At 47.4% G+C, this 13143-nt stretch overlaps 1 protein-coding gene across 7 annotated transcripts in view; it reads left to right on the top strand.

Moving 5' to 3' along the window:
• Ralgps1 (Ral GEF with PH domain and SH3 binding motif 1) overlaps positions 1 to 13143 on the top strand; it is a 291187-nt gene that overhangs the window by 118199 nt on the left and 159845 nt on the right. For all 7 annotated transcript variants that reach the window (XM_023701690.1, XM_023701689.1, XM_004641556.3 and 4 more), the window contains exon 5: positions 6384 to 6467. In XM_023701690.1, coding sequence (XP_023557458.1) covers positions 6384 to 6467 — 84 coding nt within the window. The remainder of the gene's footprint in view (positions 1 to 6383; positions 6468 to 13143) is intronic.

Below are 13143 nucleotides of genomic sequence, written 5' to 3'. Positions count from 1 at the left end.
CCCCAGGGTAGGGGAAGTACTCACACCTATGGGTACTTCCCAGTATCTACCCACCTATGGGTAATCCCAGCAGTACTAAGACCCATAATCCCAGCCTTGGATCACACATAATCCCAGTGGATCATGAGTTAACACAAACTCTAGAAGTCCTCACCCCATGACTGAATGAGGCTTTGGGGGGACAACTAGACACAAACCATAACAAGTGCATTAACTATTGCTCCGAGCACTTTGCTAAGGCCAGCTTTTCTAATCCTTATAAGCACCTTAGGATGGATTGCTTTTTTGATGAGCAAAAGCAGGCACAGAGTTATGACCTGCCCGTGGTGACAGTGTCAGCTCAGGTTGCTTGACATGTCATCCATTACGCCCTCATGACCCTGTGCTCTCAGTGCTCACCTCTGAGCCCAGAAGTAGCCCTCTGCGAGCCACTGCTGGGAGCTCCCGGGGAGCGCTGACCCGCCTCCTTTACCCCAGGACCCCTCACTCCCCAGCATGGGTCTACAGTGACCTCCCTGTGGCCTGGACATCCCTGAAGGAATGGCCAGCCTGGGGCTGAGTTGTCTTACTCCTCAGGCAGATCCCTCCCCAAAACAACCCTGTCCCCCACTGCCTTGGTGGCCACCTGCTGCCTGCGGTGGTTTTAGAGCTCCTGTGACTAAATGTGTCATCATCCCACCAGTTGTAAAGCTTGATCACAAGGAGACCTAGCGTTTGTTTGCTTATTTTTGTTTATTCCCCTGCCAGAGGGGGGAGCAGCAGGAGGAAGGGAAAGTTAGCGTGGCACCCAGCGGTGATGCGTGCTGCGGGCTGGTGCCAGCCTGAGGGTGGTCCTGGGGGTCTGATGCAGTGCCTCTTCCTGAAGGTGACGCAGTCTCCACGTGGACATGCCCATCAGACACGATCTGGAGAAGGGGCATTCGGGATTAAGCACACATGTGGGGAGGGCCACATGTTGGCACCAGCCTCCTGCAGCCCGGCAGGCAAGATGCTTTGGGGTCTTCAGGGAGGACTTGTCACCACTCCCCAGGCTGCCTCTGCCAGAGATTATCTCATTGGCTCTAGACATAGGGTCAGGCCTTTCTCGGGCCATATCAAGGCCTCTGACTCCCAGATTCCTGTCACAAAGTTGGCAGCTGCTGTGATGAGCCTCCTGGCTGTGTGGCCTGGACGAACTTTCAGGATGAGCTAAAGCCAGTATTGATTCTTGCTGTCATCCAGGAATGTTTGCAGGTGGGGGTTAAGATGAAGCTGTTTTGTGTCAGTTAGGGACTTTTCCATACAAAATGATTTAGAAACACTCAACTTTGAGTGAATTTTTAAATAAATTGAGTAGTGTTGCAAGATTTTGTTTTATTTGTTTTGTTTGTGTAGTACTGGGACTGAACCCAAGGAACACTGAACTTTACATCCCTAGTCCCCCATCCCACACTTTTTGGGGGGAGATTGGGCCTCACTAGGTTGCCCAGGCTGGTCTGTAACTTGTGAGCCTCTTGCCTCAGCTTCCCAAGTAGCTGGGGTTACAGATGTGCACGCTCACAGCCAGCTCTGAGTTTTTATTTAAGGGAGCTACATAGATACTCTTTTAGTCTGGATCTACTGATTTTGTGATGGTAAAGGGGTCCCAAGGGGATGTGGCTAGGAGGTAGCTGCGCATTCTGCTGTGGGCTTTAGGGTGCTGCTTGGGTAGCACAGAGACACACAACTGAAGGCTTGGCCTGTCTGTGACGTAAATACAGACTCAGGGGTGCAGAAGGCAATCCTAGACAGACCCAGGTGGGGCTTGAAGGCACGTGTCAGAAAAGTAAAAAACAACTGGAAAACAAGACTGACACCGAGGGATCTGGGTTGGGAAGACAAGCAGGAAAAGGCAGAGTACGAAGGTAAGGCCCAGGTGGCAGACATGGTAAAGAACAGGAAGAGGAAAGAGGAGTTTCAGGTAAGTATCCCTAGAGAAGGCAGGTGGGAGAGCCAAGGAGGCCAAGAACTTCACACCTGTGAAGGAAGCAGGAGCTGGAGGAGAGTATGGGGCACTTGGGAAGGACATCTCATCTGGCCTCACTACTCATGGGGCAGGCTTGCGCATGCTAATCCAGGAGCAGGAAGGGGAGGCTGGAGGGAGAGGGTGAAGACAGAGCCATGGGCTCTGGGTGGGTACGTGGGAGTGCAGCACTGGGCAGGTGGGTCCTAGGGAAGGAAACCTGAGAGGCAAAGAGGAGCCAGGGGAAATGGAAAGCTTAGTAGCAGAAAGTTGTCTTTTGTTTTCCTCAGCAAACCCTGGGAATACCGCCATGAAGGAAGTGAGGTCCCCAAAGACAGCAGCAGAGAACTGCGCAGGTGTTCAGCTTCCTTTCACATCACTGTAACCTCATTCCCAAGTCAGAACCAGGGGCAGCCCCATGAGCTGTGGCCTGCACCCTTGGGTGGGAGTACAGGCAGCCCAGGCCTTCCTGGCCTCTGCCCAAACCCCTCATCTCCCATTGGAGCCATCCTTGTGTCCCCTGGTCAATTTTAACTTAATTGCAATCACAGCAGTTTGTAGCATGGGCCTTTTTAGGCATTAGTGACTGGAAGAGTTTTCTATTACTTCACATTTTCCAAACCCACTTCACACAGATGGAATCTTTTGTAATCTTGTAAGGCCAAACATAGGAGGGAAACAGTGCCAGAGAGGTTGGGCCTAGAACTTGGTTTAGTGAGGCTGGAATAGCCTGATTTCTTCTGACATCTTGATAAATCTTTCTGCACCAACTTTGAGAGTTTCAACACAGAGGAATACTACAGCCATGCACATTGCATAGCCAGGCACTGTGTCCCTGTGCCACCCCCTCTGCTGGGCTCTTCTTCCTGTGGTCCCTACTCCAGTTCTCTGAGCTGCTTTCAGTACCCTCATTGTCATCAGAGATGAAACTGATGCCCAGGAAACCAGTGCCAGGGCTGGGCTCCAGTAGGATGTTGGCCTTTATTCCCTCCATTGCATCAAAGCATCTCCTAAACTTAATGTTTTTTACTGCTGCAGTTTTAATTTTAATATTACCTGTCTTCTGGGCACAAGTCTCCTTAGGGAATTGTCAAGCCCCAAGGCCCTGTTGAATCAGGGCCTTTGAAATTTTCAAACCAAATAAATACAGGGCAGATGGACAAACTACCTGTTTTGGCTCCTGTCTCTGTGACATCAACAAAGAGAAGAAGAAGTAATTTTATCGATGATTCAAGGCAGCCGCTAGACTGTGGGGCCAGAAAAGGAACACGGTATTGGCAGTTAGAACTGCAGCTGAGCGCTTCTTTGGCCCTTGCAAGCAGTGTCTCCCAGGAAGGGAAGACAGCCTTTACAAGTGCCAGCCAGGGCCAGGCTTTCTCAGGTGGCAGTGGGGGAGTGCTGAGAAAATAAGCATTATGTAGCTGGAGTATGGACAGCCACGATCTGACCGGGGCCTGTCTAACTATAGGTGCACTCTGCTCCTTTTCCACCTGTCTTCCCAAGTTGTCACAGTGTGGATACGTGACCACAGACTCAAATGTATACACACACACACACACACACACACACACCCCTTCTGCATTATTTTTAAAACCAACAAAAGCATGAAGGGAGCAGCTTTCAAGACAGAAATTGGGCAACAGCCGTACTCCAGTCCTGAACATCAGTGTGTGAGCCGGGTTTTATATCCAATTATAACTCATACTTTCCCAGCCCTGGCTTTGTAATTGTTGGGGGAGGAGGTCTTTGTCCTGACAAATAAATTCTACCAGGGCATGATACACATTTGCAGATGAGTCCACTCTGTGCTTTTGTATGTGTGCGTGGCCCTGGGCATTTCACCCAGGGCCTTTGCACTGAGCTATATGCTAGCCCTCCTTTATTTTCTGTTTTGCGTGAGAGTTTTATTAAATTGCTGAGTTGCTCAGGCTGGACTCAAACTTTCAATCTCCTATCTCGGCCTTCTGGAGTGCTAGAATCACGGGCATGTGCCACCACAACCAGCTAAAATGCGTTTTTATGCCGGGGTGAGGGAGTTAATAAATTCCAATGATGCAAGTCAAATATATATTTGAAATGAAACACAAATATTCATTTTCAAAACATGGAGAATCATAGTAAATTCTATATCACCAAGAGATTCGTGTTTGGTTTTGAGAAGTGGAGTCATAGTCTTCATTCAAGAAAATGAACACTGAGGCCTTTTTCTGTTTGCTAAAAGTAGGTGTGGTGAGAATTACATGAGATGACATAGGTGAAGTGCCTGGTCTAATGCCTGCGGAGAGGGCATTCCCACTAAATGGAGGCACTAATCATCATTGCTCGTAGTTGGAGGGTGTGAAGGACCTAGCAAGTTGGCTGTTCTCTCATGACAGTGACTGAGTACAGTGCTGCATTCGTGGGTGGGAGGGAGGCAGCGAGGAGGAGGTGCGCGTAAGTCCTGGCTGGTTCCCATGCTGTCCTGCCCCTGGCTGCCCACTGCCTTCAGCCAGGGCCCCTCGCACACCTGTGTGGGGGCTGCCTGGCTGTCTGGCTGGCTTGCTTTCTTCCCCCTCCAGTCAGTTTTTATTGGTATGTTTTAGATAAACATAGTGATCAGATTTATCATAGAAAATTTGTACCTTTACATGATATAACTCAGTTTTTTCCCCATTCTCCTGCTCCTCCCCTCCTCATATACAAAAGCTTTGTTTTCATTTTTTCCTTTTCTCATTTTTTTGCACTTCCGTTCTTTCCTCCCACCGCCCCCCTTGTTGTACTCCCCATTTGAACATTTTCTTCCTATTTCAGAATATCTTTTTTACCTTTTGGACCATATTTACACTTGTGGTTTCTTACACCAGAGCAATAATGCAGTATTTACCCTGCGTGTCCTATTTATTTCATGTAAGAGTGTGGTCACAGGTGCATCCATTTAGCTAGACATTCTCAAGCTTGTCCTTTATGGCAGACCAGTACTCCACTGTGTAAAAGCGTTACGTCTTTTTTATCCATTTAACAATCGATCGGTATTTGAGCTGTTGCCAAGATTTGGTTATTACAGACTAGTGCTGCTCGAAACATGGGTGTGCATATGTTGCTGTAGTATGATGCTTTTAATTCTTAAGGGAATATTTTTGTGGGGCTTTTCACTGGGTGGCCGAAGATCTTTAAGATGTTCCTTGAGGGCCAGGGATATAGCTCAGCAGCCTAAGTACCTGCCTGGCAAGCACAAGGTCCTTAGTTCAATTCCCAAAAAAATAAAAGTTCAGGATTGTGGCAAAAAATTTACTAATAGGGCTGGGGAGATAACTTGGAGGTCTAAGCACATGCCTGGCAGGCAGAAGGACCCGGGTTGAATCCCTGGTGCTGCATGCCATGCCAACCACCCAAACCAGGTGTGGTGGTATATGCCTGTAATCTCAGTGCTGGGGAGGCTAAGACAGGAGGATCACTACAAGTCTGAGCTGCGTAGCGTGACCCTGCACCAAATAAATAAATAAATGTATGTTATTAATAATATTGAAGGTTGATATGAATTAATGAGAGATCTCAGATGTCAGGGTAAGGAACTTTAGCATCAACTACATTTTCTCCATTCTCTGTCACGGTTCACCAAGGTACGAGCTAGGAGCACTGGGCCTTCACATAAGGGCTTTGCCTTGGTCCTCTTATATATCCCCAGCTAACCCCTACTGTAATAGGTTGTTCCCATTATCTCCAGATAGGAACCAGCCTTACTGATAGGAAAAGCCTAGGTAATTTGATTCTTTGAATTAGGATGATTAGACTATTGAAAACTAGATGAGATCGGGCACGTTCAGGGCGATATGGCTGTAGACTATTGAAAACTAGAGACAAGGCCCCCGAACAAGACTATAATAGGAACCTTCCCTTCTGCTTCCTTTGGTAAAATGAAAGATGTGAAGGGCCTACTAGGAAGGAATCCAGGGCATTCAAGATGCTTCTCTTGGTACAGTAGGCTTGGATTAAGATTTTACCCAACTCCAAGATAGAGGATGAATGTCATGTGCCTGGTGAAATCTGAGATTCCTCAGCTAGATTTTAATTTTGTTAGCCTAGGGCCCTGGAGTGCATCTATGACAGAATGAGTCATTGTGCTGGTTAAAACATGTATGCCCTGTCAGGTAATTCAAAGAGGGGATATGGTGGAATTAAGAATATTTTTGACAAAGAAATGTTGGGAAATATGGCCAGAGTTATGGGGTAAGTATTCCTTCTGATCTCCAGTGGTTACTGCATGGACAGCCACCTGCAGCCTCTGCCTTCTCCCACCTGGCAAAGATGTGCATGGCCAAAACTTTGCCTGGCTCCGCCTCCGTATTTACCTTCTAATGAGATGCCATGGTATATTTTGTATCCTAATTGGAATTCCTGTTGAAAATAACTTTGTGCTTCCTAGGAACTAGCCAGCTGTGGATGGAGTAAGAAGGAGAAACACAGTCTTGCCCCCAATGTCGTGGCCTTTACCCGGAGATTTAACCAGGTAAGCATAGTTCTTGCATGCGCCTGTGCAGATGGCACTGTGTTGTCCCGGTAGGCTGAAGCCCTCACCAGGGTTCAATCTGAGGCAGCTGACTCCAGGGGAAACCCCTCTTCTTAAACTACCCACTTTCATAGACTCTGATTCCATTATAGTCCATTTTCACAGAGTAGGTCGGACTGAACATGGCTTTGCCATGAGATGTCGCTCCAGGGGCTTTGACTCCACATCAGCTAAAGTTCCAGCACCTTGCAGTGCTCTGGGAGGTCCAGCCTCTGCTCCAACCTGGCCCCCCTCTCCAGGACTTGTATCCTGGCCTGCCGTCTCCCTGCTGCACCATATCTCTGGTCTGCCAGCTCCTTGCTTCTCCCATGTACTGTCCTCTCAGGCCGGAACTCTTCTTCCCTGTTCAGTGATCTTGGCTTGAGTGCTGCTTCCTTAGGGAACTTTTCCTGAGTCCCCAGCCTACGTGAGGTCTGCAGTCATCTGTCCTTTCTGCCTTCTACTCTGTGTGGTACTTTACTGACCCACTCTTGTTCTGTGTAACCTGTAATCTGTCTGTGCCTTTCTTGCCAGGATGTGAGCTCTGTGAGACCAAGTACCATGTCTGTCTTGTTTGTCACTGCATCCCCATCACTTTGCCTGGTGTCAGGCCTATATGTAACACCCTTAGTAAGTCAATGTGGGATGAATGAATGAGGTGCCAGGAGATACTTCTTGAACTGAACTTCTTTGGATCCAAACTCATAGCCCCTGTACTGTTCTGAACTGGCTTGGTCCATCTAGAAACTTTGCTACAGGGACGCAGAGGTTCTAATGATTGAATGTGTGGACCAGCTGAGGGATGGGGCTGCTGGTTTCCCAGCTAGAGCTGCCAGAGCATAGTTGTAGGTAGCAAGTGACCTGCAAGACTCCTTCTGCATAAGCCATAACCCTAAGCGGTGCTGCTGGCAGTTTTTCTTCTTGATTCTGATTTTTCTGGTTTCACATGAGGACAGTGGCCTAGAGGTTGCATAATGTGCTCGGCTGGCTCTCTGGGTGCTAGGGCTCATGTTCCCCTGGGCCCTTGGGTCCAGCTGGGCCTTCCCTCCTAGAAATGTCTGGCCCTGTGCATCACTGTTGCTGAACATCTCCAGTTCCCCGAGTGCAGCCGAAGCCTCGAAGAAGCACCAGCTTGCTTTTTGAAGATAAGGGCTCAAGTGGGTTTTATTGTTATTTGATGCAGCTCAGGGAAGGACTTGAGGGACTGGGGGCTGCACACCGTCTGCTTTGAAAAAAAATGTTTCAAGGCCTTTGCTTCTTTCCTCTTTCTTTTGAAATTTTTTTTCAGCTGGGCTTAGTCTTTTGTTAAAAAAAAAAACAAAAACAAAAAAAAACAAAACCAGAAGTGCACAAACTATCAGGGGATTCATAGTTTCCCTAACAAAACTATTTGACTGGGAGCCAACTCAGTCCCCACCTTTGACCAGTCACAGAGCTCCCAGAGGAGGAGCTGTTAGGGGATCTGATGTAATCTGCTTTGCATGCAGATGCCAGGTCAGCTTGGCAAAGGCAGTACAGCTTGTTCTGTGAACAATTGCATTGTGTCCAGCTCAGGCCAAATGGTGAAATGAGCCAGAAGTGAAGGCCCATTTTCTCAAGCAGAGTGCTCTGGGAAACGGTCCTCCAGCTGACCCGTCAGCTACCCTGACAGCCAGTAGCTCCTGGACATAGCCCTGGTAGCTCTGGTTTGAAAACTGGCCAGAGGCCAGCCTGATCGGCCGCTGGAACTGCTTTGCACAAGATGAGCTTATTCGCATCCCTTCCCAGCAGACTTTTCACATGTGAGACCAGGACTCCTCATCAGACTCCAGAAGAGAGAAAGGCGGCCGCTTACCTCTCAGAACCTCAGTGTCCTTATCTGTAACTGTGAAGATCCGTAGCAGTCACCTTGCACAGCTGCTACGAAGGGTACATGGAACGCGAAGAGCTTGCAGCGTCATGGCCTACACATGGTGTGCATCCAGATGTTTCAAGGGAAGAAAAGGAGAGCATGAAGGTCAGCTAATTACAGGGGATTTGAGGAACGTGTAATCAAAACAAAGGCAAGTGGGAAGTGTCCTGGCCAGTCCAGCTGCCTCTCCATGGGTCGGAGTCCCTTGGGATTCCTCCATAGAGTGGCTGGATGCCAGAGCTCAGCCAGGTTCGCTAAAGACCTGTTATGTGCCAGGCCTGTGTCTCTACTCCAGCGAGTTTACCATATAACCCAGAAGTTCTTCATCTCTGTTGGATCAAGGGTTCTTAGGAGAATCTGACAATATCACATAGGAACCTATTCTCAGAAAATCTTCACATGCATTTAACTTTGGGGGTTTTGTTGTGCCTTCAAGTGTTTGCAGAGGCACTGTAAGAGTCTCAGGATGAAAGAGACCTGGGTTTGAGTCTTAGCACCACGATTTATTAGCTGTGTAATCTTGGGCCGACTTGTGGTCTCAGTGAGCTAATTTTCCTCAGGGAGCATCTCAAGTTGTTTTTAAAGATTAAATGAGAAGTGTGGATGTAAAGAATATGGCCTAGTACTTGGCACCTAGGAAATGAATCGTGCTAACTTTTACAAAGGGAGAAGTGTTGAAGGAACTCTCAGGCCAGAGCAGGAGAAAGAGGCCTAAGCGCAGATGTGAGGTTGGGAACTGAGTCCCAAGAGTGCTGAACATTCTGTAAAAGATGAAGGGGGAACTCAGAGAAACAAAGTGCAACCAAGAGCCCAAGGACTGCTGCATTTGTGGATGGGCAGTGGGTAGGGGGCTATACAGGAAGCCAAGCAAGGGCCGCCAGGAACAAGAAGAGTAATCAGGAAGGGTAGTGTCTAGAATCCCTTTCGAGGTAAGAAATGCTGCAACTTGAGTCACCCAAGACAGGGCCAAAAAGGAGGCTTGGATCCTAGCAGCAAGGCTCTGCTGGTGACCTCAGCCAGTCTGTTGGGGACATGGTAGGCCAAGGGGTGGGAGGTGGAGATGATAGAGAGAGGAGGAGGATGAGTAGCCAGGAAGTGGTCAGATTTTCTTCTCTGGGCAAAGCCTTGAGGATGCTCATGTTTTAAATTGAAGTATTCAACTAGACCAGGAGGTTAAAGAAGAGAGAGAGGGATGACTGATTAAGTATGAGAGAAAGAGGTAGAGGCTGAGACCCAGGGCCCCTTCAGATGAGATGAAAGGTGCTGCTGCAGGCTGCCTTAGCTGTGGTGCAAGGAGGCCTGTGGCTATTCTTCTCCAGGGAAAGAGGAGATAGAGTGGGATCAGAAAATTGTGAGAAATCCACCTCACAGTAAGGGAGAGAGGTGGGTGTGGAAAGATGAAAGACTCTTGGGCAGCCACAGTGGCCCAGATGAAATAGATTGTACCTTTTAAAAGTTTCCCCAGAACATGTGGCCAGATGGCCTTCTCTAGTTGCCCATTGTAGGCTGGGACGAGGGGCATAGGCAGGTGATCCATCCATGCACACAGGCTGGCAAAGAAGAGTCTCTGGAAGGACCAAGAGCTAAAGAGCATGCTGAGTGTCTTAGTTACTTTTTATTTATTGCTGGGACCAATACCCAACGCTCAAAGTGAAGGAAGGAAAGGTTTATTTAGCTCACAGTTTGTGGAGGTTTCAGTTCATACTCTGCTGGTTACAAGGCAAACAGCAGTTCATGGCGGAAGAAAACGCTGAAGAGCAGGGGAGGAGCAGCAGCTGTGGTGTCCATCAAGCCTCTCTGTTCCTTCTACACTGACCGCGAAGACCAGCGCTCCACCGCGAAGATCATAGCTCCTCTGAAGACGGACTTCTCCACAGAAGTGGGGAGGGGCAGTGTCGGGAAGCCTTCCTCAGTTCCTTTATATACGCTTTTTGTGCTGAGTCACTCTGGGGCAGCCCATGGCCCTAGAGTTGAATCAATCGCACCCAGTGCCGGCCCAGTAGCGCCCCAGGTTGGGCCCTCCAGACAAGAACTGCTGGAGCCAATTCAGCCAAGTTGACACAATGTATCAACTACCATACTGAGTTGACAGTGATAGGAGCTATGTCACCTAAGAGGAAAAGGATCCTGACTTACTTATTTTTCCTGTTGCTGAGACAAAATACCCAACACCTAAAGTTAAAGGAAAATAGTTATTTTGGCCTACAGTTTGCAAAGGTTTCAGTCCTTAATCAGCTGACTCCAATGCAGGGAGGTATGGCAGAGGGGCATCACTGAGCTGGAAAAACAGTTGAGGGCGTGGAAGGCAGAGGCAGGAGGCAGCAGAAGCAGCAAGCAACAGCAGCATCCCTCTTTTTGTCCTTTATATTCTATTCAAGTTACACACCCTTAGGGAGGTAGCACTCACACCTGGGGCGGAGCTTTCCATTATCCACACCCAGGTCTTTGCCAAACCAGTGGACTGATTTAGGAATCACACACTCTTAATGTCAGCATCGTGCTTAAATTCAACGTCCTAGATCTAGGCCCATCTGAAAAGCCCCATCTATGTGACCACCTGAGGTTTTTTGGTGACATCTCGACAGAGGCTATAACAGATGCCAAGGAGAAGGGCTGCCAGGGACAGTAAGTGTTGAGAAAACAGACCTGCTCAGGAAATCAAGGAGAAGGTGAGGCTACACGAGTGTAGCCCAAAAACAGTGATCCAAATCCAGATCTATTACCCCTTTATACTTTTATCTTTTCCAAAATGTCATAGGAAAAAAAAAGAGCCATACGGGGCCCAGGAGATGGCTCAGTGGAATAAGCGCTTCCCTGGCAAGCGCAAGGGCCTGAGTTCAATCCCCGGTTCTGCAAAAAAAAGGAAAGAAAAGAGCCATACATACACATGTAGCCTTTTCAGACTGGCCACCTCCTCTTGATTATGCATTTATGATTCATCTCTGTGTATTTGGCTTGATAACTCATTCCATTTTTTTAAAAAGAGAAATCCATTGTATGGATTTGGCATTATTGGATTATCCATCCCTTTACTGAAGGACATCTGGGTTACTTCCATTGTTTAACAGCTATGAATAAAGCATCTGTAAGTAGGTTTTTGGTTTTTTTTTTTTGGCGGAACCGGGGATTGAACTCAGATCCTTGCGTTTGCCAGTCAAGCACTTATCATACTGAGCTATCTCCCCGGCCCCTCTGTAAGCAGGTATTGTGGCACCTCCTCCTAAATCAGCATTCTGGAAAGTTGAGGCAGAAGGATTGCAAGTTCAAGTCCAGCTCCAGCAACTAAGCAATTTAGCAAGACCCTGCTTCAAAATAAGAAGGGCTGGGAACATAGCTTAGTGCAGAGGTCCTGGGTTCGATCCTCAGTACCACAAAAAAAAAGAAAAAAAGAAAAGAAAAGAAAACGAAAACCTCCATAAACATTTTTGTGCCACTCTGTGTATGCATTTAAGTTTTCAAATAATCTGAGTAAATGCTTTGGGGTGGGACTGCTGTGTCACATCAGTCCCATTTTGTATTTCCACTGACAATAAATGAAAGTTCGTGCTGCTCTAGATCCCTGCCTGCAGTTGGCATTGTCAGCTTTTCTGTGTTTTAGGCATTCTCACAGGTGAAAGTAGTGTTCCATTGTTTTGCTTTATCCAGAGCATTTGTGGACAGCTATGTCTCCTCCTCTGTGGCTCACATGAGGTAGTAATGTGGGGTGGATGTGGAGGTGGGGATGTCGCACAGGACTAGAATGTATTGCAGCATTGGGTGGGTGGTGAGGGAGCAGGGTGGGGCTCCAGGTGGTGGATGTAGGAGTGAGAAAGTTCAGGGAGGAAGTTCAAGGTCTTCAGGTAATGGAAGGGTTCTTATGGGGAGGCTGATTAAACACTCTGGATCCATGAGCACAGGGCCCAGGGAGTGAGGTGGGAGGCGTCTGGCTTCTCCTTACGCAGGGCAGCTTCCTAAGGCTTCATCATGGTTACTGTGGAACGGTGTGTGGTGGTGGGGGCAGGGAGAGGATGGGGCCTCTAAGATCCCTTCTGATTCTTGGATTCAAGGAAAACCATGAGTGGGCTTAGGAAAAATTTGTGGCAAAAGTAGCTTTCTCATAAGAATAGATAACATGCTTAAACTTGGATTATTCTTGCTTTCTCCCCGCTTTGTTTTATGCTTTGTTTTTGTTTGTAGTTGATTAAATAAAAGTCTTTGCCTTTATAAGTATTCTGTAATTCTATAACTCTTCTGTGACATTTCACAGGGGACACTTAGTCCCCAGAAGAAACAGTAGTAGTGATAATAGTTAATGTAGTAAAAGCTTGTTAGCATCATGACCAGGTGGGATATTTTTCAAGTATGCATGATTTATTCAACAGGTAAAAATTAATATAAGTCACTATATTCATAGGCTAAAGAAGAAAAATTATATCACTGACCTGCGGAAGCATTTGACAAAGCCCAATATTCATTCATGATAAAAACCAACCAACCAAATAAAAGCAGCCATCAGTAAATTCAAAACAGAGGGAAACAACTCAATAGAAAACCTCTACAAAAATCTTTCAGCCAAGGTTATTCTTGGTGGTGAAACACTAGATGCTTTCCTCCAAAGACTGGGAATAAGACACAGATCTGTGTACTTACCGGTTCTAGTCAACAGTGTACCAGAAGCCCTGGCTGATTCAATAAGTCAAGGAAAAAAAAAAAAAAGACAGAAAACTACCTTTATTGTAGATGACATGGTTGGCAATGTGGAAAATT

Source organism: Octodon degus, unplaced genomic scaffold (assembly GCF_000260255.1).
Source record: "Octodon degus isolate 3935 unplaced genomic scaffold, OctDeg1.0 scaffold00138, whole genome shotgun sequence".
Lineage (NCBI taxonomy): Eukaryota > Metazoa > Chordata > Mammalia > Rodentia > Octodontidae > Octodon > Octodon degus.
Note: the sequence above shows the minus strand (reverse complement) of the source record. Positions and strands in the feature narration are given on the sequence as shown.